The sequence below is a fragment of the Anarrhichthys ocellatus genome, unplaced genomic scaffold (genome assembly GCF_004355925.1).
Source record: "Anarrhichthys ocellatus isolate YVR2014 unplaced genomic scaffold, GSC_Weel_1.0 scaffold81, whole genome shotgun sequence".
In the NCBI taxonomy this organism is placed as follows: Eukaryota; Metazoa; Chordata; class Actinopteri; order Perciformes; family Anarhichadidae; genus Anarrhichthys; species Anarrhichthys ocellatus.
In genome coordinates, this window is record NW_022280111.1 from 1,298,261 (window position 1) to 1,322,368 (window position 24,108).

The following is a 24,108-nucleotide window of genomic DNA, read 5'->3' on the forward strand; positions in this document are numbered from 1 at the left end:
CCCCCCCCCCCCCCCCCCCCCCCCCCCTACAGATAAAGCTACTGTAAGAAAGAAAGATAGACACATGCTAGCTTTGTTTGAACAAAATGCGTGTTGTCTGTTGATTTGAACTCAGCAAAGCGCTTCTAAAGATTGTTCTCTGGGAAAGAAGATGACATTAAAAGCTAAAGACATTGCAGTGGAGAGAGGAGTGAGTAACAGTTGAAACATTAGCCCTGTTGTTGGACAAATACTGTCCTCTGATTGTGTTTGAATAATACAAACCTGCACCTTTAGAGCAATGTATGGAAAATGACACAACTGTATTACAGTTGCATGGTAAGCTAGCCAGATCTCAATGCGTCTTCTGATTAAGTGAGTAGTGATTGCCAAGACCATATCCACACTCATTTAAGATATGGCATTTACCGTGAGGTTACGTTTTATTTTATTCCATAAAAGTACTTTTATCTTTTATGTCATGTTAGCCAAGGTGGTGTTTTTTTCAGGCACCTCCGTCCTTCACCTGTAGTCACATTCTATTTGTTATGACCAGCTAGATGTATAGGAAGATTAATTAATGGATTATAATGATGTCCTGGAAGAGCAGTTCCTTTCCTTCTAAAGTGATATTCCCGATGTATTGTAAAGCGGTACAGCATGTTTGATAATGAATCAACCCTTGTGTCATTTAAACCAGCGTGAAATGCAGTGCTGATAGCCAAAGTTGGGGAATTCTAAAACGATGTCACAACATTCCTTCTAAATTGAACAACCTATGAGGGAAACTATATCCGCAGAATCTGACCTCTGGTCCCGTGTGTGTTGAGTTTGGATCTTTACAAGGCTGAACATGTGGGATTTAATCGACGTCCTGTCGGAAAGACGAGGTACAAAAAAGGAGGAACAGATGGTCATGAATGTCCCAGCTGAGAACTGTGTGTCTGATTGCAGGCTTGTGTCCGTCCCTTACCGCACAGTGTGGCGGTGGTCAAATCATGACTGTTCCTTTGTACATTGTGACCTGAGCTGCCTCTCTCTCTATCTCCACAGGGATCTTAGGCACAGGACGACTTGAGTTTGAGCAGTATGTGAGAGAGTGTGTGTGTGTGTGTGTGTGTGCAAAGATGAATGTTTGGATGTCTTGTTTTAGTGTACTATGTGTGTGTCTGTCTGGCTGTTACTGTCTATTGTTGTCCGTGGTGTCCTCACTGGTCCCTCTCGCTGTCCTCTCTTGTGTATGTGCGACCCCCCCACCCCGCCCCCCCACCTTACAGGAGATTTGGATGGCCATTGGTGGGACCATGCGTCTTGGCATAGCAGCGAGGCCTCCCCAATGTCTTTGGTGAGACATGTGGAGTCCTGCCTTGACCCCTCCCTCCCTCCCTCCCTCCCGCCCCTTAACCCCATCTCTCTCTCCCTCTCACTGTCTCTCTCTCCTCCCCCCCCCCCCCCCCCCATCCCCCCCTTTCTCCCAGAGTCTTTTGTCATTTCATGTTTCCTTCGTTTTATTTACACCTTTGCATGTTGTTTTTCTGTTTTTTCTTTCTGTTTTATCCCACACCTGTAGGGGACAGTCAAAGGGGAAAAAGAAAAACTATTGAGCAGACATTTATGTCCGAGCCGACACACACCTTATCTGAGAGGCAAAAGAAAATGGTGCGCTTTGGGGGACACTCATTTGAAGAGGACTTGGCATGGTGTGAACCGCAGGTTAAAGACTCGGGAGTTGATACGTGCAGTAGCACTACCCTAAACGAGGAGCATAGCCATAGTGAGAAGGTACTGAGACAATCTAGCCTGCATTTTGTTATTATTATTATTATTTATGACCTACCCATCCAGTCTTTGTTTGCTCTTTGTCACTCAGTGTACGTAGGTGAGATGTTTGTTTTTCTGGATTTTATTTGACGTTGTACAAATTGATTTCTCTTGCGATTTCGTTCCTCTTTTTCTTTTTTTTTTTCTCCGGTTACTATTGGCTCCACCTTGCTCGGTGTTGCAAAAAACGTCTCTTTTGGGGGCACCCTCTTTGCTTGCTACTTGTACTTGCTGTTTTGCTCCCCAACCAGAAACAACACACCTTACAGTAGTTGTTAAAAAAAAAAAAAAAAAGAGCATTGACACACAACCTCTCTGTTTTGTCATGGCACACAGGAATGTGGGTCTCTCCTAGTCGCATGCTCGTTCTCCTCCGTATGTTGTGTCCTTGCTCTGCAGCGGTCCTGTTTAGTGCAGCAGGAACACCTTTTACTCAGGCCCGTCCCTCTCACTCTGCTGCCCCCCCCCCCCCCCCCCCCCCCCCTCCCCCCCACACACACACAGCACCCAGTCCAGACAGAACCGCCCCCTTGCCCAACTTTCCACTCACTTCTGTAGCAAAAACCCAAATGACTGTTTAAGCACACAAAACAGGGAAGACTGGATTTGTTTTGCACAAAAAATTTAAAAAAATGAAAACACGTTTTTCTTTTTTCCCTTTCCACTGCGTGTCTGTGATTTCACCCTATCCGTGTCTCATGGCTTTATTCTGTGCGGTGTATGTTTCATCTTTTTTTGATCTTTAAACTGGCACCTCATGGTCCACCTCATATCGTATCATAGACGACCCCCCCCCCCCCCTCCCTCCCCCCTTTTTCGCTGTCTGCTTTCCCCTCACTACTCCACTGGATGGTGGTTGTGTGTTTGTGTGTAGCGAAGCACTGGACTCCGGTGCTTCCTGCTCCGGTTTGAAGAGCTAGTTTGAGGAGGAGTGTCGGGCTGCTTGCTTTACTCTGCATGGGGCGCTGCATGAAGCTCACTCCGCCCTCACACCGGCAGGTTCACACAAGCTCCTCATCAATAGTTTTTTCCATGATTAGCTTAATTATACTATCCTTTAGAGTTTAAATAATTCAGCGTGTTGCTATCTAAAAAGACAAAGATCAACTGTATTGATGAGGCAACAGAGTTTGTGTGAACTTTCTTCCCTGAGTGAATAAACACTCCCCCCCATGCCCCGCCCTTTTTTCACTGTGAACAGTTGTCTGCTTTGGTCTGAAGTAATCAAATTCAAACGGATGAGTTGTTAAACAGTAGGTGTGTTGCTCTGACCTTGTAGCACCCGGTGACGTGGCAGCCGTCCAAAGATGGGGATCGCCTAATAGGCCGTATTTTACTCAACAAGCGCATGAAGGACGGAAGCGTGCCTCGAGACTCAGGAGCTCTGCTCGGTCTGAAGGTGAGCTCATAATGACTCTGTCTGAAAGGTATGATGCACACACACCCACGTTGAGATACCCAACAGTTCCCACCATCATCATACTGCCAATATAATGTGTCAAAATATACACGTTTGACATGTATGACACAAAATATGATGGCAATAGATGTCAGCTGACCACACCCAGGAATTCTGGGTAAAGTCGATAGACCAGGTGACTGTCAGTGTTGGTGATGTTAACATACAGTATAATAACTTCTCGGCTGTGAATTCTACTATTTTGTGGCCTTTTTGATTGCATCATAGTCCTGCTCAGTATTAATATTCATTAAAGACTTGATTATGCTCCTGACGAATATTAATGAATAGCGTTTGGCATTGAGCCATGTCATTTTTTGAACTCACTCACACTGAACTACTTTAATGAACTGCATTCAGCAGCTCGCAGGAAACACATCAGTGTCGTCACTGCCCAAACAACTGAAACATTATTTGCACATTGCACATTGCAGTCTTTATGTCTGGAATAGCACCATCACAGTCCCCTAGGTATTTAAATCGTATGCTTTTAGTGCTGTATAACCTTCTCCTATAGGTCATTCTGGCTTCACATGATCCGTTGTAGTCTTAGTTTGTTGTTGCAGTGTAGTCACTAGATTGTCCGTTGTGCAAGATGCTTTGGTTTCCCTCCCCTTTTCACTGTTGCATAAACCTGTAGGTGGTGGAAAAAAGAAATAAAGCTGAGCAGCCAAAGTCCAGAGGAGCATGCTTGGACATAAAGAGAGAGATGGGGAAAAATCATTACTGATTGAATGAGCCTCCTGAAACGGCATGTTTGTGTCTGCTCAGTGCCTCTGTGCGTTTCTGTCCGCTCAGCAGCAGCCAGCCAACTCAACAGTCCAGTCAGTCAGTCCACCAGTCAGGCTGCCAGCCTCGCCCTCTCTGTCCATCTCTCTCTCTCTCTCACTGTCCATCTCTCTCTCTCTCACACTGTCCATCTCTCTCTCTCTCACACTGTCCATCTTTCTCTCTCTCTCTCTCTCTCTCTCTCTCTCTCTCTCTCTCCCCCCCTCCTCTGCGAGCCTCCTTCTCTGGCTCCTGCCCTGTTACATAAAGCCATTTCATTTAGCAGACTTCCCTAAGCTCCTTTGTATGTTGGCATTCAGCTGCCATTAGGAGAGATTTTTATTTGTATGATGCTCATGTAAGCTGAGTCGAGTGGAGTACAGCAGCTCAGGACTGTACAGTACGGCTCTAGCCCACGGGACGGCACTGTCACTGACCCACAGAGTGTGTCCGTGGGGGAGAAGGCATAGCCCTGAACATTTGTTTTTTTTAAACGGAGATGCACTTTTACCAGTGACCCTCTCCTTAATGCTTTTATTGAGGATTCATACCTTGCAGGCAAAGGCTAAAGCCATGACATCAACAGCAGACATTGAGGGGACAACAATCTTCTTCTGCAAGCTGCAATTATGTCCTGAATAGTTTTCACATCAAGTCCGCAGTTATGACAACACCAACACAAAGTGGGTCTTCACATGCATGTCAGTGCTAACCCCGTCACCTCTCTGCTTCTACAGGTGGTGGGAGGCAAGATGACAGAATCTGGTAGACTTTGTGCTTTTATCACTAAAGTGAGGAAAGGAAGTCTAGCAGACACTGTTGGACACCTCAGACCAGGTACTAAAACACAAACACACACACACACTTGTATGTAGAATCTCAAATAGTGGATTTATTCAATAGGCTTTAGAGGAGCATGATGATGTGTATTTTCTACACTTGCATGAAAGATATCCTGCTTGACTTTGAGTGTCTCTTTTTTTCCGCAGGTGACCAGGTGCTGGAGTGGAATGGGAAGCTATTACAAGGAGCCACATTTAAAGAAGTTTACAATATCATTCTAGAATCTAAGCCTGAGCCGCAGGTGGAGCTGGTGGTCTCGCGGCCTATAGGGTGAGAGCTCACCGACCCTCACCGTCACACACTCTATATGCTCTTCACCAGACCGTTGTGCCACCGGTGTTATGGAGCAGTAAGGGCCGGGGCATTGGAACAGACGGTCTGTGGTGTTACGCACGAGGAATAATTCTTGCATTTATGTTACTTATTGTGGCTTTTATCTTTAATGAATTAAGTAAAGAGTAATCAGTCTACCTGTCTCTTACCAGTGGAATACCAGGATATCTTCCAGGTCCTTAAGACAATGAAAAAGAATAATAAGTTGGAGAGGATGAATTTATTATTCATAGTAAATGCCATTATTCTGCCAAGTAACTAGTGCTAGGGCAACATAAACAGGTTTAAATGTTGTTGAGCTTTTAACATTAATTGAACAGTTGTGCAATTAATGCACATTCAGCTAATAACTTTAGATGTGATTCAGTCAATCAGATAAAACAAAGGTATTATTAAAAAATACTTCCTTACATGAATGAACAACATGCATTTCCCAAACTAAAACCAATTAAAGCAAGAATAACGCATCGGGTTGTGATTACATCACTTTACATTGATATTTATTTTTCAGTTACTTCCTATATTCCCTATATCTGACCTGCTTTGTGCTGCCGAGGGAGCTGCTGGGTGAATGAAGACTAATGCGGTGCTTACGGTCATTAGAGCAAGGGTGCAGTCAGCATTAGCTCAAATTGATCCTTTCCATCCCCTCCCTCTCTTTTGTCTCACACGCTCGGGCTCACACACACTCTCTTCTTTTTCCAGAGATATTCCAAGGATACCAGACAGCACACATGCACAACTGGAATCAAGTGAGTCTTGAGAAGCTTTAGCCTATTTCATTTCCCCGTTTTATTCTATTATTCAGCCTCGAAACATCAAGTGAATGAAATGTCTTGCTTCTGTCACTCTGCCTCTCTGTCTCTCTCGAGGCATGCTTTCTTGCCCTCTTTCTGTCTCTCTTCTCGTCTGTGTCTCTCTATCTTCCTTACTACCCCCTCTCTCATTTTCATTTCTCGATGTCACTAAAACCACAAGCTACGAACCAGCATCACCACTGAATAATCTGACTGCGTCGTCTCTGGCCCTGTCAGGTTCGAGTTCTTTTGAGTCTCAGAAGATGGATCGCCCGTCCATCTCCGTCACGTCCCCCATGAGTCCCAGCATGCTGAGGGACGCCCCCCAGTACCTGTCAGGACAGCTCTCAGTAAGCGACCTCAGCATGACTGTATGTGAAATCCTCTGTTAGATATTGACCACTGTTGAAAACTTATGAGTAAGATGGGTCATTACGTTCACATGACTACATTTTGACATGTACTACTAAACTCACATTTATAACGCAATGCAACCTTCAATCCTGGATCAAACCACTGGGCTGCCGGGAACAGCTTCTCTCACTCTGCCTGTTCAGCTGGAGCTTTACCAACCCAGCACCGGATTGTAGATCAGGTTACTGTGTGTCTTGTCCATTATCTAGTGTAAATACCCTCCTGGGGTAAATTGGGTAAAGGGCTGCATTAAAGCAAGAGATGAATCAACCCTCAAATTTAGGGTCCAGCAGGGAAGTAGCTATAGCATCTAGGTAACACCTCCAGGACATTGATATTTAAAAGAAATAGCTGGGTTTTAAGGCTGATACCACGGCCAATCTTCACAATCATTTCTGAATATTTTCAGCTGATTTCAGTTGCTGCAGTGGACTGTAGAATAACGTGACTCACAATAATACCTTTAGCACTGCGTCAACCAATTCAAAACAAGCACTGAATTCTTCTTATGTTCCACATTGAGGCGACTGACCCTGGAATTCAAAAACAAGTGATCAGTGAAACAGTTCAGTTCACTGAATTAACCTTGTGAGTTCTTCACGATGGTATTTTTGGAGCCGTCGTTAAATTGTCTGTCGGGACAACGAGGGTTTTAACGTCACTGTGACGCACGCCTTGAAGCAGAGGATGAACGGTCCAGAGCAGAGAAGAGATATGATCGGGAGGCAATGATAATTACCAAGGGCCCGGGCAGAACAGAGCACAGAAGCTCAGGGACAAGTGATCAGAAAAAATGAAAATAGCAATGAACCCACCGGCCTAAATGGCCCATCTGAAACTACAAACTTCTGTTGTTGTTGTTGTTTAGAGTGTATTGTATGTTTTTGTTAGTAATTTATGGGATTTTGGTTTTATTGCATTTTCTTTTCTGTTCTTTTTTTTTTTGCTGTTTAATTGTGCTTATCCAGAGCCAAAGCCTTAGTAGAAGAACAACGCCTTTTGCCCCTAGGGTCCAGGTAATGGGCCCCCTCTGAAGGGCACAATCTCTATATTTGGTCTTTGCTCATTGACTGTTGACTGGCTGACTTTCTGTTTCCATACTTTGGAAAAATGCATTCGCGGGGAAATGGCAGCTTCAAGTTTCCCTCAGTGCAGTGCATTGTGTCATTCTTTTCAATTTGATTTACGATGAGTGTTACTATCTCATTTTAACCCTTCACCTCATTCCTCCTAGGTTATGCATGCTGGACTAATCCGCACACGTTTACAGAGACACTCTTCCGTTGCCTGATTTGACACCAGTAATTGACCCCGACATCGTGTCGTACATCTCTGTATCTTTGGCAATGCGGGAGGGCGTCTCCCTGAACTTTCTCAGGACAAAGGACTTGTGTCATTTTCTGTTTCAAGTGACATGAACCCAGTCCTGGTTAACCCTACACTCATCTACAGGAGTTATGTTCATTAGCAGCTTGTGGTGGATGGGTCTGCAGATTCATGTTGCAGTGAAAAGATACCAAGTTCACCATATTGTGTTTGAAACAAACTTTTCTTTTCCAGATGAGAGTTTAAGCAAATTGTACCTCCCAAATGGCAAACTGAACAAAGCTTTGAAAGTGTTCCTTCGCGCCGAGGGTCCTCTTTAATATCACTGAGCCTTTTCTCCTGGTTTTGGTTAATAACACGCAGCATACTCACTTTGTGTGAATCTATATTCTTGATTCAGGTAGCATGAAGGTTAACACTCCTACTGTGACACTAACAGTATGTTGTTTTACCTAAAAGTACCTTCACGAAGCTCTGAATGATATTGGCATTATGCATAGAGCATGCAGGTGAGCTTTTTCAAATTTAGAGGCAGTCTGAAGACATGACATGGCATTTGAATGGAGGTCAATAAGTGTTTTTTTTATGTGTGTGCGTGTTAACGTATGCACTTTTGGAAAAGCTTGTATGTTTCAGTGAATTCGTTATTTGAAGTACACATTGTAAAGTCACACAGTTTGTATACTTGAGTTCTTTACTATGAACCAAGTGTTGTCACTCATAATATAATCTACATGATTCCAAGGGGAATCTTTTCAGAAATATTGTACCATTCACAGATAGAACACTGTACTCATACTTTGCGGTATCTGGTATTTTGGTGGGCTACAGGTTTCGAGATTACTTGGTACAATTTGTTTTCCCATAAGCCCTCTGCTGTCTGTTTTTGCATACATGAAATCTACTGACTCGAATGCTCTTTCTTGCGTTGCTGCACGTATAGCTGGTAGTTGATTTTTAAATGGCGCAGACCCTTTCCACAATCATATTTTCGAAGAAGTATGGACAGAAGCTTAGAAGTTTTATTTCTCATTTCATCTACTTTCTGTGAGGCCTCAGTTGGAGTTTTTTCTTCTTCTAAGTGTCTTCTTTTGGAGTCCATACTTCCCTTTTAGTGTGAACTGTCTTTGATTCCTGTCGCAACAGCATGATTGATTTCTCCATATCGATGCCCATTAAATATCCGAGAGACCATTATTAGAGGCAGCATCATCACTGGTAGACGGTCTCATTTCAACAGAGCACACTGTTCATTTTAGAGCATGTTGCCTTCAGCATTTCACTCCAATTCACTTCAGTGGAAATGACATCCGGGCCAAATGCATTCACTTCCATTCGATGAGATTTATTCATCCCTGCAGGGGAAGTTTTTAATGACCAACATAAACACATTCATTTTACAACACTTATCGTAATAGAAAAAAAACAACACAAAGATATGTTTTAGCACCGTGCACAAAAACACATCTTTCTATTAAAGGAGGGTCTCTTTAACCATCGAAACTAAAATATCATAAATACATTTTTGGCATCATCATACCATATTAACACTGATACAGTAAGTCCATGTTTTATGAGCACTTAAAGAGATCATTTTTTTTAAAGGGGTCGTATGAGGTATTTATCCACAGTCAGTGTATCACTTACAGTACATGGCGGTCAGCAAGGCCCCACTTTGAAGAAACAATCAGGAGCTGCTACGTGTCTGTTTATCCAAACTGGGGGGGAGGGGGGGAAGTACAACATCTACTGTAGGTACACTGACTATGGAATTAACTCATACAACCCCACTTCAAATAATCTGAACTATCTCTTTAAACTCTGATAAATTGTGCCGACCAAGCATGTGACTTGACATCATCTTAGCAGGTAGACATATTCCTCCTCTTCCTCAAAGGGTAAATACAGGAGAAGACTCTATGCTGTAGCCGTAAACTGTCGGCTCGAATGAGATATAGGTCTCAATAAAAGAAGACACAAATGCTCCTGTAGTAGCTATACTTCTAATTTGATGCAGTTGTCTTCTCCTGCATTAGTCCCTCTGTGTTTTTATTCCTGTTGTGCCCTGATCAGTCCCTCAGCAGGCTGTCTCTGCTCTGCCCCTGCAGGTCAAACTGTGGTATGACAAAGTGGGCCATCAGCTAATTGTCACCATCCTGGGCGCCAAAGACCTGCCAGCCAGGGAAGACGGCCGGCCCAGGAACCCTTACGTCAAAATCTACTTCCTCCCTGATAGAAGGTAAGAGTAGAAACAGTTACCATTTTACCCTCCCCACTCATTTAATGTCACTTCAATTCACTCCGTCCAGGAGGTTATTGGACACTAGTGGGCCAAACTGATTATATATCTTAAAAAATGGATTCTGTGTTAGTGTGGATTTTTTTTGGAACAATGTCACAAGGTCATGTATCAATGTTTATTTGTCCGTTAGCATCAGGAAAGCCTGTAGGGATATAAGTGGATGTGTCTGACTACTTTGTTGGTCGTTCAGTGCAGTTTCTTTCTTATGCACTGATAGAATGCAGGAAGTGGACATGTTCCTCACTTTGCCATCTCATTGCCATCATCAGCATGCCACGGTGATGTGCTCTGTGCTGTGTCGTGTTGTTGATCTGTTGTATTCGTGGCTCTTCCCTATCATGGTTGTAAATAAAAACAGTTTGAATTATTGTTCCTCCAGCGACAAAAGCAAGAGGAGAACAAAAACGGTAAAGAAATCCTTAGAGCCCAAATGGAACCAGACCTTTATGTATTCGCCGGTGCACCGGCGGGAGTTTCGGGAGCGCATGCTGGAGATCACATTGTGGGACCAAGCCAGGGTGAGGGAGGAGGAGAGCGAATTCCTGGGAGAGGTAAGAAAACCAAACCCCACCCATCAGGGACACTCACTGACAGTATCTCAGCTAATCCGCTCGAATGGGGTCAAGCCCTTGATAAAGCTCTTTCAAGGTTGTGGTGGTCCAGTCCTTGTCCAACACGGACAATGAGCTTTGTTGTTTTTATTTACTGTATAAAACTGTTAAATAAAGAGGGAAGGGGTTGTTTTGGATTGACGCTGACTGTAAGAGGCCTATGAGTATTGTGGCACAAGTGCGTGTTGCTGTAATTCCATCATTAAGAAAAAAATGATGTTAGTTTGCAACCATTTGCAGTGAAGACATTTTTGACCGTGGACTTTTTTTTTTTTTTTTCTCTGGCAGATCCTTATTGAGCTTGAGACGGCTCTTCTGGACGACGAGCCGCACTGGTACAAGTTACAAACCCACGACGTGTCCTCCATCCCACTCCCACGTGCCTCCCCGAACACACAGCGCAGGCAGCTCCATGGAGAGAGTCCAACGCGGCGGCTCCAGAGTGCGTAACCCCTCTGTCACTGACGCATGTCACACACCTTTGATTGACACCTTGAAATTAATTGGCAAGGCATAACGGAAGGGTCATGCCACTTAACATTTACAAACCATATCAGTTATAAAATAACTTTACTAAAACCAAAGACAAGACATTTTACTGTGTGGCTACATTTCAAAACTTGCTTAACAATCTTGTCTATAATAGAGCACACGAAGTAAAGAGAATGTGGGTATAATATAAATTAATTGAAAGAATTACTGAAGTCGGTTCTCCTCGGGCACTCGTCTGAGTAGGTTGATCCAAGGTGATTTTCTAAAGTTACAATCTTTTTATTAACAAAATTCCCTCTTTTTCTTTGTTGAGACTACCAACATTGTTATTGTCACGGTACTTGGCAGAGCTGGCATGCAAGGAACATCACGGTTACAAGACGGCCAGCGAGTAGCGGTCATGTAGCTAAGATCAGGATCAAATCAAGATAGACTTCAACACAGTAAACCTCTGGCCCCACTGGTTTTCTGTTCCTGCTTTAGTTAACTAATTAACTAAGGCTTTATTAACTGATGTAGTTTATGCGGATGTTGTGTTTGTCGGGCATGTCACATCAACTTTACTGCTTCTGCTTTTACAGACAAGGGCTCATATTCATACAACTCAGGTAAAGACCCCCCCCCCCAGGCAATGCTGCTCTCAGTGTTCTCCTGTCCTCTGCAATGATGCATCTTTGTGCCCTGATCTCCAACCTTGTCCATCCCTCATGAAGGGTGCATGTCTCTGCTGCCTTACATGGACTTCAATGGGGGGGGGAGCTGGTGTACATTTTTACACCACTCGTCTGAAATCCGCTCAGGGTATCCGACACATGCACGCTCCAGGGAAACAGAGGTTAAGGACACAGTGGTCTCTCCCTCTCTGTGTAATCACCTGTGAACTACCTCACAATCCTGTCCTGCAACCCGGAAACCATATCCTGCAAAACGTGATGTGCTAAAAACCCAGGCGATCTGCCAGTCCTGGCAGACACAATATGCTTTGATTTTGACCACTTGCCTTTCCTCTGTAATGCATTATTTTGGTCGTTACCGACATTTCCCCTTTTAAGAATGCACAAAATGCTTTTGGCAAACTCTGCAGCCCATTCTACTTTGCTTGTGCTTGTGTGTCTTGAACGTTTTTTTGATCATGGGAGACATTAGATGATGCTGGTGCCATACTTAAAACAGTGGTGGTGTCTTACGTTAGAGAAACGGAAAAAGTTGATTATCTTTATGCCCAATACATTATTTAGCCGGCGTCGTATTTTCTCTAACTGAACCCCAGAAATAGCTCATCGTGTGGCCCTTCTCTCACCATTCTGTGAGCAGTTAGTGGTGAACGTGCTTCACACGGCTGTACTGTAGTCCGCGTTACGCAGCACTGCTTCACTGTGCTGCTCCTACTACACCCCCCCACCAGGATGATTTTCTGGCCGTTTGTGTAAGTGTGAGGTGAAAGAGCTGACAGCTGTAAAAAGTCTCCAGCCAACTGAGATGAGAGGTTTGGAGCGGCGCTGCCAGAGTGCAGTACTTGTCATTTCTGAAAGAGCACACTAGTCCGGTTGATTTAAGTTGACTGAACGGTGAAGGCGGTGTGTGTGTGTGTGTGTGTGTATGTGTGTGTGTGTGTGTGTGTGTGTGTGTGTGTGTGTGTGTGTGTGTTGGGGGGCTTCAGGGAGGGGTTCATACTTTAGAGAGAGGGGACAGGGAAGAACAATAAGGCTTCCGTGTAAGATGAAGAAATAGCTGTAACGCCACATCACTTCTCCCACCCCCACCTTCACATACAAATTGAATGATTGAATGTATTACCTCAAAGTGCCACAGTTCAGATGAAGACAGATCTACTGTTTTTTTGTTGTTGGCGTGGATCAGTGAAATGCGGCATTATTTGTTACAGCTGATGCGTAATTAGACATAAATCATCCAAAGCGCTCTCCTACAGGACCGTTTGTTGTCGTTGTGGGGTGTGATGACGGGTGCACTTCTTAGGGTAAATAAATGAACGAGGGAATGAAGATGTCTCTTGTATTTTCCAATGTTTCTCTCTGTCTCTTTATCTCGAAGGATCCCAGAGGATAAGTGACAGCGAGATCTCAGACTATGATTGTGAAGATGGTGTTGGGGTAATAACAGGTAATATATTATGGTCATATTAACAAGACTCATGAGTGCATGTAAATGGCTTCTGAAAAAGCAAAATGAGCCACTGTGGAGGTAAAGTGGCAACATAGTTTGAAATGTTTATTGGGCTGGTTTCACCAGACCGTATTATATTTTTCAGTTTTATTTCAACCTCACCACCTACATGCCCACCATCCGTCAAATGCCTCCTTGGCCTGAACATCTTACAATAGTGTTATATATCACATTAGCAGGGTGAAATGCTGCAGCAGCACAGCGAGGGAGCACTGAGATTTTGTCTGCCTCTGCACTGCTAGTTGCTGTTCTGCTGTGCTCACCGAGGCTCCAGCAGCACGCCCACGCTGCACATTAGAAGAGGAGAAGCTCTGCTCTGTTGTTTGCAGCCAGAGAGCCAGAGAAAAACGGCAAAAAAGAAAGACTGAAAAGTACTTGGTATTTGCCCACACACGATATCAACCTTGAAGGAAACCGCGCTGAAAGAGGCAGCAGAACATAGAGACTTGCTTTTGTGTTCTCATGCAAAAGATAGTAATGCAGTATGGTCTTTGTGGCAGGGCTACAGAGACAAAGAGAGGGAAAGAACATGAGACATAGATGAGAAATGCATTGGAGAGAGAGAGAAGAGAATAGATTCAGTTGCTGTCAGACACACAGACAGCATCGGCCTGGACTCGCTGATGATACTGTAGCTGAGGGAAATCCCCCTCCAGTCCAGCCTCTTTAACATTCTCATCAGCCCCGCACTGCCTCACCATGCCAGGCAGTCACCTTCACTTCATTCACAGTGAAGGGAATACCCCTTCATTCAGCCTTGGTCGCACCCTTCTCTTTACACAGGCTCCACCACATCTCAGTCTGCACTGCAGCATTAAAGGGACAGTTCACCCCCAAAACCAAAAAGACATGTTTTTCCTCTTACCTGTAGGGCTATTTATCAATCTAGACTGTCTTGGTGTGAGTTGCCTAGGTTTGGAGATAGAGATGTCTGCTTTCTCTCTTCATATAATATGACTATATGGCACTCAGCTTGTGGTGCTTGAAGCGCAAAAGAACTGCATTTGAAAAAAACCTCAAATGCCTCTCTCCAGAAATCATGACCTAGTTACTCAAGATAATCCACAGACCTCGTTGGGAGCAGTCTCATGTAGGAACTACTTTCTTTCTACCGAACTACACCCGCTAACCGAATCAGCGCGCAGAAGGAAGTGTTTTTTGGGGTGAACTGTCCCTTTATACTGCTGACACTATTACTTTTAAAGGGGGACGAGAAACATTTTTTATTGCATTTTATCTTCCGGTAAACTAACTACCTGGTTTCTAGTTGTCCGGTCCATTCAGTATATCATAGGTGAACTGTCACAGGTACTGCTTATGTCTTTCAAAGTATAACTCCTGTTATTGGACTCTTTTGATGGAGTTTTAGAAGTGAAGTCACATGTTGAATATTTTGTACAGTACAATTAGATTTGCTTTGACCCCTCAGTCCCGTCCCTACTGTCCTTCTGCTCCGATGCAGCCCGCTCCTCTTGTTCAATCCTGTTAATCCTCAGTGAAGGTTCTCCTCTTTAGAGGTGCTTAACAGACGGGCTGTACTCATGCGTCAGGCAGCCTGTCAAGAGGAAGAATAGATGAATTTGGTCTCTGCATGGTGTTCAATTGCTCTGCTGCAGGAGGCTCTGTGTTGGAGCTGTTAGATGAATTCCTTTTTAAATCTAATCTGCATCATGATGAAGAGAAGATATTGTTAATTTCTTCTCCTTTTTAACTTTTGTTTATTAGGATTGGTATACAAATGGTCAGAAATGATCAGAATTTCAGAATTGGTTCACGTGCGATGAAGATGAATGACTTAGTTTGAATATTTGAATCTGTCTGTGTGGTCAACTCTTTCAGTCAAACTTCGTCTAGTGAAGGTCAACATAACATTATCTCTAATTTTTCCTACCTTTCCTTCTTTTCCAACGTTTGATTCAAGGTTTTCCTCAACTCATTTTAAGTGCTATACACTCTATTGAATATCAATCAAGTTTAATAGTGCTAAGCATTGACCTTAACCATGGCTGCAAGCCACGTCTGATTATTGGTTAATGAACTCTTTCAAGTTCAATTGACCAATCAGCCTCGCAGAGAAAATTCATTATAATGTTTCATTTATTTATTTATTTTTTAAAGGATTTTTTTCATGCACAATGTTAACACAGCAGATGAATTCCACCAATATTGAAACTTAGACCTCGTTTTTTGGAATATAGAGACTCAGCATAATGAAAAAAGAAAAGCTGTGCCTCTGCAGATTAGCATCTTAGCACACGTTTTATAAAGTTTGGTCTGTTATTAAAGGCTGGGGTTAAAGTGGGTCTGCATCATTAGCTGCCATCATTTTTCATGATCAAATGCAGCACATTTAGCCATATCACTCGCTCAGAAATACAGAAAATTCACAAAGTGTTGAAGGGAAATTAGCACAGAAATTTTCTGAAAAAACAACAACACCCTCTTCATCTTGTCCCTCCATCCCTCCCTTCCTCTATCTGTTCTTGTCTTCCCAGACTACCGGCCGAATGGCAGAGACTTCCAGAGCTCCACGCTGTCCGTCCCTGAGCAGGTGATGTCGTCTAACCACTGCTCTCGGTCGGCTGACATTAACCGAGCGCGGTCGCGCTCTCCCAGCGTCCCCCCACCCTCCAGGTAACTACTGGGCTGGATTTCTGGGTGGAAACTCTCTGTTTTGTATTTAACACCCTGTTGAAACCCTTTTAGCCTTAATTTCCTTTATGGGATCCATAGGGTTCAGGGACTGTACTGCCTTCTGAATGCCACGTCATTAGCCCCACATGTATGAATGATGCAGTATTTCTCGCGTTACTCTGAATGCCTCACATAAACATGAGGCGATGTGCACCTCGCCCCCCCCCCCCTTGGCCAGTAGGGGTCAGTGTGTGGTGTGTAAACTACATGAGGGGTGATCCGGTCCACTTCTGTCACACAGCAGAAGTCTGGACCCAGCCTTTGACCTTAGGCCTTCTCAGTACAGCTCTTCCACTAGAGTGGACCACCACAGTGTGTCCGAAGATAACTACTCACCTGACAGGTACACACACACGCGCTCCAGCTTACACTTGTGTCCAGTGGATGCATGCACATACGCGGGCATGCATGGAGCAGATGCTGACAAGCACAAGTGGGTGAGCAGAAATGCAGGGAGGTGTTTATGCACGCATACACTTAATGCACGACGCCGTCTGCCTTTAACTCTCTGGGAACTGATGTTGTGTGTGGGTACTTTTAATCTCTCTTGTATTCCTGCTTTTAGAGAGCAACTTTCTCCATTCCTTGGAAATAATTGATCATAATATTTTTAAATCCGATACAAAAGCGCGGATTCAAATAAGTTGTATCACATTTAAAATCCTACATGAACACTAAACTGTACCACTGCACCACGTAAGAGGAGTAATTAACAAATGAGTGTTTTCCATCTTATATCAAGCATGCAGGAAACAGTCCAGTGCTTCAAATGCTGCATACAGCATGCATCATTTGCATGTATCTCGCTATCTTTATGGAAAAGGTGATTGAGGGGAAGTGGTCAGTTATCCCCCATCAGCACTTTTTTTTCTGTGAGGGTTGGAAAATGTTGCTCCAAGAGTCCAATCACAGCCTTGGCAGTGCCAGGCCGCAGCTACTTTCCCCCGTCCAATTAAGTTTATTTGATATTTCTGAGGCTTGGCCTAAATCAGTGTCAGACGCAGAAAATGCACTTATCTAAATTGTCTGGGACAGTGCTCACTTGAGTGTACTTCAGCTGCTTTAATTAACAGTGGCCGGTTATTTATTATAAACAGTTTAAAATGACACAGGATATGAGTCACAGAGAATTTGGAAATGTACCAGAACTCTGACAATATGAAAAAGAAAAATCTTGTTTTTGCAAATGTCTCCCATGTATTTTCCTACTTTTTGAAATGTTGTGTCTGTAAAAGAAGAAATCTTATGTAATGTGCATGGTCTTAAGTTTTTTTAGCCATGCAGTAGAAGTGACACCAAGCAGGTTTAGGTGCCTGGACTTTGCTTCTCCGCTCTTCCCTCCCTGAATGCTGCCGGTGTGCTCGGTGTACCGCTTTCATCTGTCGGTGTGGTAAAGCTGAGGAAGACATCTTCTCAGCATCTCTCATCTTCCTCGCCTGTTTTTCCCCCCTCTTTGAAACCGTCACATCAACCTTTCCTATGAGCTTTCTCACTCTCTTTACGTCGTTATTTCTTTGAGAAATCTCTCTCCCTCCGTTTCCTCACACCTCCATCTGTCTGCCTATGATTCTGTGTCTCTCCTTTCCTCCTCCTCCTCCTCCGCGTCTTCCTCGGCGCCATCTCAGATCCATCTCTGTCTTCTCTCCTCCCTCCATGTGGTCGCAGCCATTTTCTCACCCTACCTCGAACCAGACATACTCAGCCTATTGATGATCCTCAAAACGACCCCAGGTAGACTTTTACCTGAGCATGCATGAAGCCCCATCTCAACCCCTTTCTTTTCTTTGAGGAAGTCTTTCATTTGGGCGTTGATCACATGGCACTGACGCGATGGCATGTCTTCAATCACTGTAGTCAATGCACAACATGTTTATTTTGGGTTGCACTGAAATGGATGCTTCATGTTATCTGGCCATTGTCAGTGACATCAGCGTTGTGTTAAGTATATATTTCTTCTGCAAAAGATCAAATATATATACATTCTGTGTGTGTGTGGTACAGTACATTGAGAAAATGAGTGACCGTACACTTCATCCATCCAGTATCAGCATTGCTTATTCTCTCTTTTCATCACCTCAGTCATTCTCATGTAAACATTCCTCTCGTTTTGCTCCAAACATTTGCCATGTGAGCAAGTGTGATGACCACCAAAGAGTGACTACGGCAATACTGAACACGGATAAGTGTTGGTTGGTTGTGAAGTTTTGTCCAGCAGAGGTGGTGTTAGAATTCAGCTTATATGTAATCACTGTGGATCTGTGTTATAGGCATGTTTTCAGGCAGAGAACAGTATGCAATGGAAAAGAAATGGTGTACTCCAAGTTGTCTTCCCTTGCAGTTTATTTTGTTTTTTATGTTGCTTCCCCTTTTGATGGAGAAAGAAATTAAATTCTGACCAGCTCTTGATATTTTCCCGCCAGCCGCAACCATCGCGTGTACCCAATCTGCCGAGAGGAAGCAGTCAGGTTACTGCGTTCCACTAGGATGGCCCGCGCCTATTCTGAGGGCGCCTACTCCTCCGACTATGACTACGAGAGGTATTGACATGCACTGCCGCTGCATCCGTGCATCCGCCATCTTGTGGTCCCCTCAAGTTGTCCCTCGTCCGTCTTTGATTTATCCGTGGTCGTACATGTGATGGCAGAAAATGATATCCTGTCTCGATATCGGTTTTTGCTAAAAGCGTCATCACAGCTCTGAAGTTGCGTAGATGTGAAACGTTAATACACAACTGCCTCTGTATGTCGAGGCCTCAGAGCTATTTGTGTTGCTGACGCCGGCTCTATGTCTCCTGGTTGTTGGGTTAATTGCTGGCCAGCCACCTTACTGTCTATTCGTTGATGTCCTTGTTTATGTACCCATGTACATTATGCCAAAAGCAGTTTGTTGCTCAGTGGTGTGTGTCAATTTTAGTGTTGTCCTTTATTTTTACATGCTATTGGCAGCTGCGTATCGCTCACCTATACAATGGCATCTCTGATGCATTGCTCTGGGCTGCACAGTAGTTTTGTCAATTCCGTGTTTTGCCCTTTGGCTTCTAGTGTCTGGCCGTTCCAAGCAACCATAGAAAGGCCTGCTGACACCCATCCATCCACCCCCAGGACCCATGCCAGCATCCTGATGCACCAATAAAAAGAGCCCCCCCCCCTCCCCCGACAGAGAAAGCTGTAAATGACTCTACTTTTCTCTGTCTTCAATCTTTCGCCTGCTGCCATCTGGCTTTCAGTCAGGAATAACGTGACGTTTGTGCCATTTATCTGTGCTCCAAGAGGAAAAAAAGTGATGAGTCCTCAGAACCCAGCCCGAGAGCCTGACTGACTTTATTAAAGTGTCACAAAGTTTCCCTGAGGCCCGGCTTGGCTCGACTTCAGGCTCAGCCTACAGCCCAGATAGCCATTAACGAGAGCCCTCCGTCTTCTTCTCTCTCTCCCTTTCTTTTTGTCTGAGCGAACAGAGAAATGAAAGTAGCCAGCATCTCGGTCTTATCCACAGAGGAGTAGAATAGATTTCCCTCCTCTCTTCATACAGATACAGTGTGTTTCTGTCGGCACCCTGGCAGAGTAAAAGCAACACTGAGAACTGAAAAGAAATGAGGACAGAGTAAAGAAACAGAAGGCAAATGGAAGAGGAGACAAAGATGAGCAGCGGAGAGCATTAGTAGAGTCTAAGCCTTTTGGCAAGTGTCTTAGTTTAGGTGATTTCCCCTCAGAACATGAGAACATGTGTTTTAAGGTTCTGTTTAAGTGCATCGCCCCAGGGTCTACCTTGAGTGGGACAAAGCCTGCAGCGTGTACACATTAAAAAAATTCAGCTTTTCCAAGTACAGAAACTAATATTTTGGACTCGGTTTGAATCGGTCGCTACATCCATCAAATTACACCTAATGAGAAGTTTGATTTGCAACAGACATAACCTTCACATTACCCATAAATCCTTGGCCATAACAAGGTCACGATGTGAATCCACTAATGATTATGTTGACCATCACTGTGAATGGCTGCAGATGAAGAATGTTAAAGGCTACTTAAGGTCGCTGACTGATGGGCCTTTGTTTTGCTATTGGAGACAAAAAGGACATCTCCTCTACTGGACAATTTTTCATACTGCAAAAGGCTGTAGACACTACAAGACTATGACAAGATTGACTTTTTAATTCAAATTCAAATGACTCCAAAGTGAAAGAAAATCTTCCATATTCCAAGAAAAATTTAACGAAGTTACAATTTAGAAAAAAATCTTTTGGTGTCTATTAGCCTTTTTACTAGCAGCTCCCAGCTATTTGTATCTTTAGGACACCAACATGTCTCCTGTGCTTTAGGATAAGAATGGTGAAATGGTTTAGTTAAATACTGTTTGTTTTATTAATCATAAAACCTGTTGAAATGCAACTGTTGAAAGACTTAAGATTCACCAATATAACTTTCACAGTTTCACCAACAGTGTGCATGCTCTTAACGTCTCTGAATTTATGTCCAAAGGCTAAGTTGAATATTTCCTTCACTTTTTTTGATATGTGCAGTGTGATGCAATTTCATGAAAATTATTTTATCTTGCTATTTTCTCTCTGCAAAGTGAAATAATATCCATGTACACTATCAATGATCTAGTTTCCTGGTTGAGAAACCTCACCTGCTTCTTTCCTCCAGCTCTTCAGACCAACGAGATTTTGCCTTCATCCTCACTGTGTCAAAAATAAAAGAGATAACAGATATGACAAGCCAAAAGCAATGTAAAGATGCACTTCACTTTTCCCTCACATCTCACTCTACCTCAAACAGACCGTAAATGAACAGTCGCTCACCACCTATAGGCAGCACATGGTCCCTGCCACCGACCTGAGGACCTCACTCTTAATTCACTACAGGACCCATAGACCACACGGGGTGCACCGAGCCCTTTTGACATTTTACTGATTGCATACTTTTGAGTAGCAAGTTGATTCCCATACAAAAGGAATAAAAGTTGAAATTGGACTGTATGATATGGAAAATGTTTAGCAATGTAAAGGCTAGTATGTGATTCGTAGTAAAACGTGCAGCAACAAAAAAAAACTGGTATGTTACTGAAACATGCATTTTGGATGAGTTTTGAGGGTGCTGGAAATTTCTTTGCCCTCCATACTGTCCACCCTGCCAAGAATACTGTCCCTGCCCTGCTGGGGCCCCACTGAGTGCCTGCCTATCTCTCAATAACCTCTGTAGGAACCACGGAGCCATGGATAGACACGAGTATCACAGCAGGTCCCGCTCTGCAGACCAGCGGCCCACTATAGAGCGCCCCACGTCCCGCTCGCGCTCCACTGAACGCCCCCACGACTCTTCGCTCATGAGGTCCATGCCGTCTCTGCCATCTGGGAGGTCCGCCCCCCCCTCACCTGCCTTGACGAGGTGTGACCCAGATCAGAGACGCTAACCATCTTAGCACAGAAGCAGACTGGAGTTTTAGCTGTACAATCATTTCCCTGAGGCATAGCTACTCTGGAGGGAGAGATAATTTAAACATTAGCTTGAAACATCAATAAGTACACCAAAAGAAAATCACAGTAACATTGTTAGACCAAAGCCCAGAGAATTCATTAAGGCTACTATTATGCTGCTAACTGGGAATATGCCATATAGACATACAGAGATCTTATAGAGGTTAGTTAGCCTAGCTACCAGGCTAGCTACCTAGCTTACCGAAATAGCTTCACATTAGGCTATTTAGATATGCTAGGTAATGTTAGCCCACTGACTTCATGATTTGCTTGTCATAGTAACAAATTAATCAAAAGAAGGAGTAATTGTTGTTAATATTCTCATGTTTGTTCTTGCTATGCTACAGGTCTAGCTACGAAATATAAATCAGCTCCTTTGTGAAAATCCCTGGTTCTTCTAAATCAACCGATAGGATTATTTCTGCCCCCAGAGCAGCTCTACCTCTGCTAAATGTTTGCATCACTAGAACCTTTGTACAACTCAAACCAGCACAGACCCCGTCCCACCCACCCGAGCCTGACTAACTCACAGAATGAACCAGAACAAAAAACAAACAAACACATCACCACCACCTAACTCCTACCCTCCCAATACCCTGCTTCCCCACCTCACCTCACTTCACCCCACCCACCTCCCCCTCACGACTACCTCCCACCTAGCCACTTTCTGTTTTGTCCCCAAAAGCACCGGTGCTGTATTTTCTTTACCCATGTTCCAGGCACAACACCCCCGACACCGTAGGGGGCGTGCTGATGTTTTAATTTGGAACACACTGCTCATACGCTTGCGTGAGTATAGCAGTGATGGGCCGACTTTGATTCCATTACTAACATCAACTGATGCCGTTTATCCTGTGATGGCATTTCTGTTTCCTTTCTTCTTTTGTTTTGAGTTGAAGCCTTTTGGGGACAGTCTGAACGCATGGTCGCACTGGTCTGCCGTTCCTGCATTGAACTATTCTCTCCTTGCAGCTTGATGAGTCGACTGCACATGCGGTTCACACACCTGGCATCTTTTTTTTATTGCAGCTCAGTTCCCTACAGTTGATGTGTCCCTCCACTCCCATGCCATGTGCCAAACTTCATTGCTGTGTGCATTGGTTTTATAGTTGGAGATCTTTACAAAGTTACTAAATGCTATACATTTTTGCTATGGATAACTCTTTACATGGAGCTATGTAACCACTATTAGTTCTGTCTCGTTCAAGAAACTTGATTTGATTTTTAAATTCAGCTTTAAATCATAAAACAAATACAATGATCTCTCAGTCGCTGATTATCTCCAATTGAGCCTGACAGTGACATCACAATAAGTAACAATGTGATCCAACCTATATGATAAATGATCAAACTGGTGTCAGTCTCCCATCATAGTAGAGAGCTTTACTTTTTTATGTTAAGCTTTACCTCCTGAAATCAAACTTTCCAATTTATTTGAAAAACGCAATTACTTTTTTCACACTGTGATGTGGGTGCGACATGGCCAGGCCCTGCATCCACCATCAGATCTTGTCCTAATTTGTGTCCCACCCCGTTGTCCGCCACTTTTTTGTCATGTAGGGCGCATCCTCGTAGTGGATCGGTCCAGACCAGTCCCACCAGTACCCCCATGTCCAATAGACGAGGACGGCAACTCCCACAGCTTCCACCCACGGGGAAAGAGAGAAGTAAGTCACCTTGGTTGTTTTCTATTTGCATTACAGGGTCTGTGAAGAGACGTGAAGACACCATGAGCCTCATGATGGTATCGTTTTTATTTGGTGGCCCAACTGATTGGGGCTGAGAAGCAGCGGTTGCTGACTTTCAAGCTTCATCTTTGACTGTAAGAGTTTTCTTTGCTGGTGGAATCTTTGAGGTCATATCTTATACACGAGGATTTTTCCTTGCTGTTGTTTATTGCTGTTTACTTTTGCCTGCCACCCATAACATTTCCACTCGGTTCCCTTTTCCATTTCTCTCTCAGAAGATGGAGACGAAGGAACAGAACCTAGTGAAGGTCCGTACCGTACCGGGTTTAGTCTTTCAGGCTGGGCGCGTTGAGCCGCACCTTACTCTGAAGGCCCAAACCCAGTCTGCAATGGCGGGCGGCTGGGTTTACTGGAGGCTACTCGGTGCTCCTTGAACCCTCCCTCTGTTGCAGCTGTGTTTAACGTAGGGTTTGGATGTCCTGTACCGTTGTGTTGTGCTTACCTGTAGGCGTGTCTGGATTCTACCATTGATTGTACCAGTGTGGTGTGTTTTGAGTTACACTCTGAACATCTTTTTCTATCTGTCTTGGAGTTATTGATTCATTTAAACTATTTGGACTGCTGAGATACTTCATTAAAGCCAATGATTCTGTATCAACTAAACAGGGTGAGCTTGATGCTGCATCTCCGCGACTACAAAGTGACATTCAAAGTCTGATTGTTCCTCAGCACTTCTTTAACAAATGTCATGTGTTGTAGCGACTTGTGACGTGTGCCTTAAGAAGAGCCGCGATGAAAGCGCTGATTATTCCACTCGTGTCTTTGAAACAGACGCAGTGGAAAAACAAAGACTATTGCAGCTTTGCAGTGATTGGAAGGGAATGACTGGGTCAAAGATAGAGGGGGGGGGGGGGGGGGGGG

General features: G+C 44.0%; 1 protein-coding gene across 40 annotated transcripts in view; it reads left to right on the forward strand.

Moving 5' to 3' along the window:
* rims2a (regulating synaptic membrane exocytosis 2a) overlaps window positions 1-24,108 on the forward strand; it is a 129,304-nt gene that overhangs the window by 67,621 nt on the left and 37,575 nt on the right. For 10 of the 40 annotated variants that reach the window (XM_031874422.1, XM_031874420.1, XM_031874421.1 and 7 more), the window contains 16 exons: window positions 1,550-1,761; window positions 3,080-3,199; window positions 4,765-4,864; window positions 5,017-5,140; window positions 5,909-5,955; window positions 6,238-6,350; window positions 7,383-7,430; window positions 9,849-9,979; window positions 10,401-10,593; window positions 10,942-11,095; window positions 13,198-13,266; window positions 15,825-15,963; window positions 16,265-16,366; window positions 18,444-18,560; window positions 21,225-21,410; window positions 23,060-23,166. In XM_031874422.1, coding sequence (XP_031730282.1) covers window positions 1,550-1,761; window positions 3,080-3,199; window positions 4,765-4,864; window positions 5,017-5,140; window positions 5,909-5,955; window positions 6,238-6,350; window positions 7,383-7,430; window positions 9,849-9,979; window positions 10,401-10,593; window positions 10,942-11,095; window positions 13,198-13,266; window positions 15,825-15,963; window positions 16,265-16,366; window positions 18,444-18,560; window positions 21,225-21,410; window positions 23,060-23,166 — 1,962 coding nt within the window. Of the gene's footprint in view, window positions 1-1,256; window positions 1,325-1,549; window positions 1,762-3,079; window positions 3,200-4,764; window positions 4,865-5,016; window positions 5,141-5,908; window positions 5,956-6,237; window positions 6,351-7,382; window positions 7,431-9,848; window positions 9,980-10,400; window positions 10,594-10,941; window positions 11,096-13,197; window positions 13,267-15,824; window positions 15,964-16,264; window positions 16,367-18,443; window positions 18,561-21,224; window positions 21,411-23,059; window positions 23,167-23,462; window positions 23,496-24,108 lie in introns of all 40 variants that reach the window. The other 30 variants (XM_031874427.1, XM_031874428.1, XM_031874435.1 and 27 more) reach the window with 16 other exon arrangements.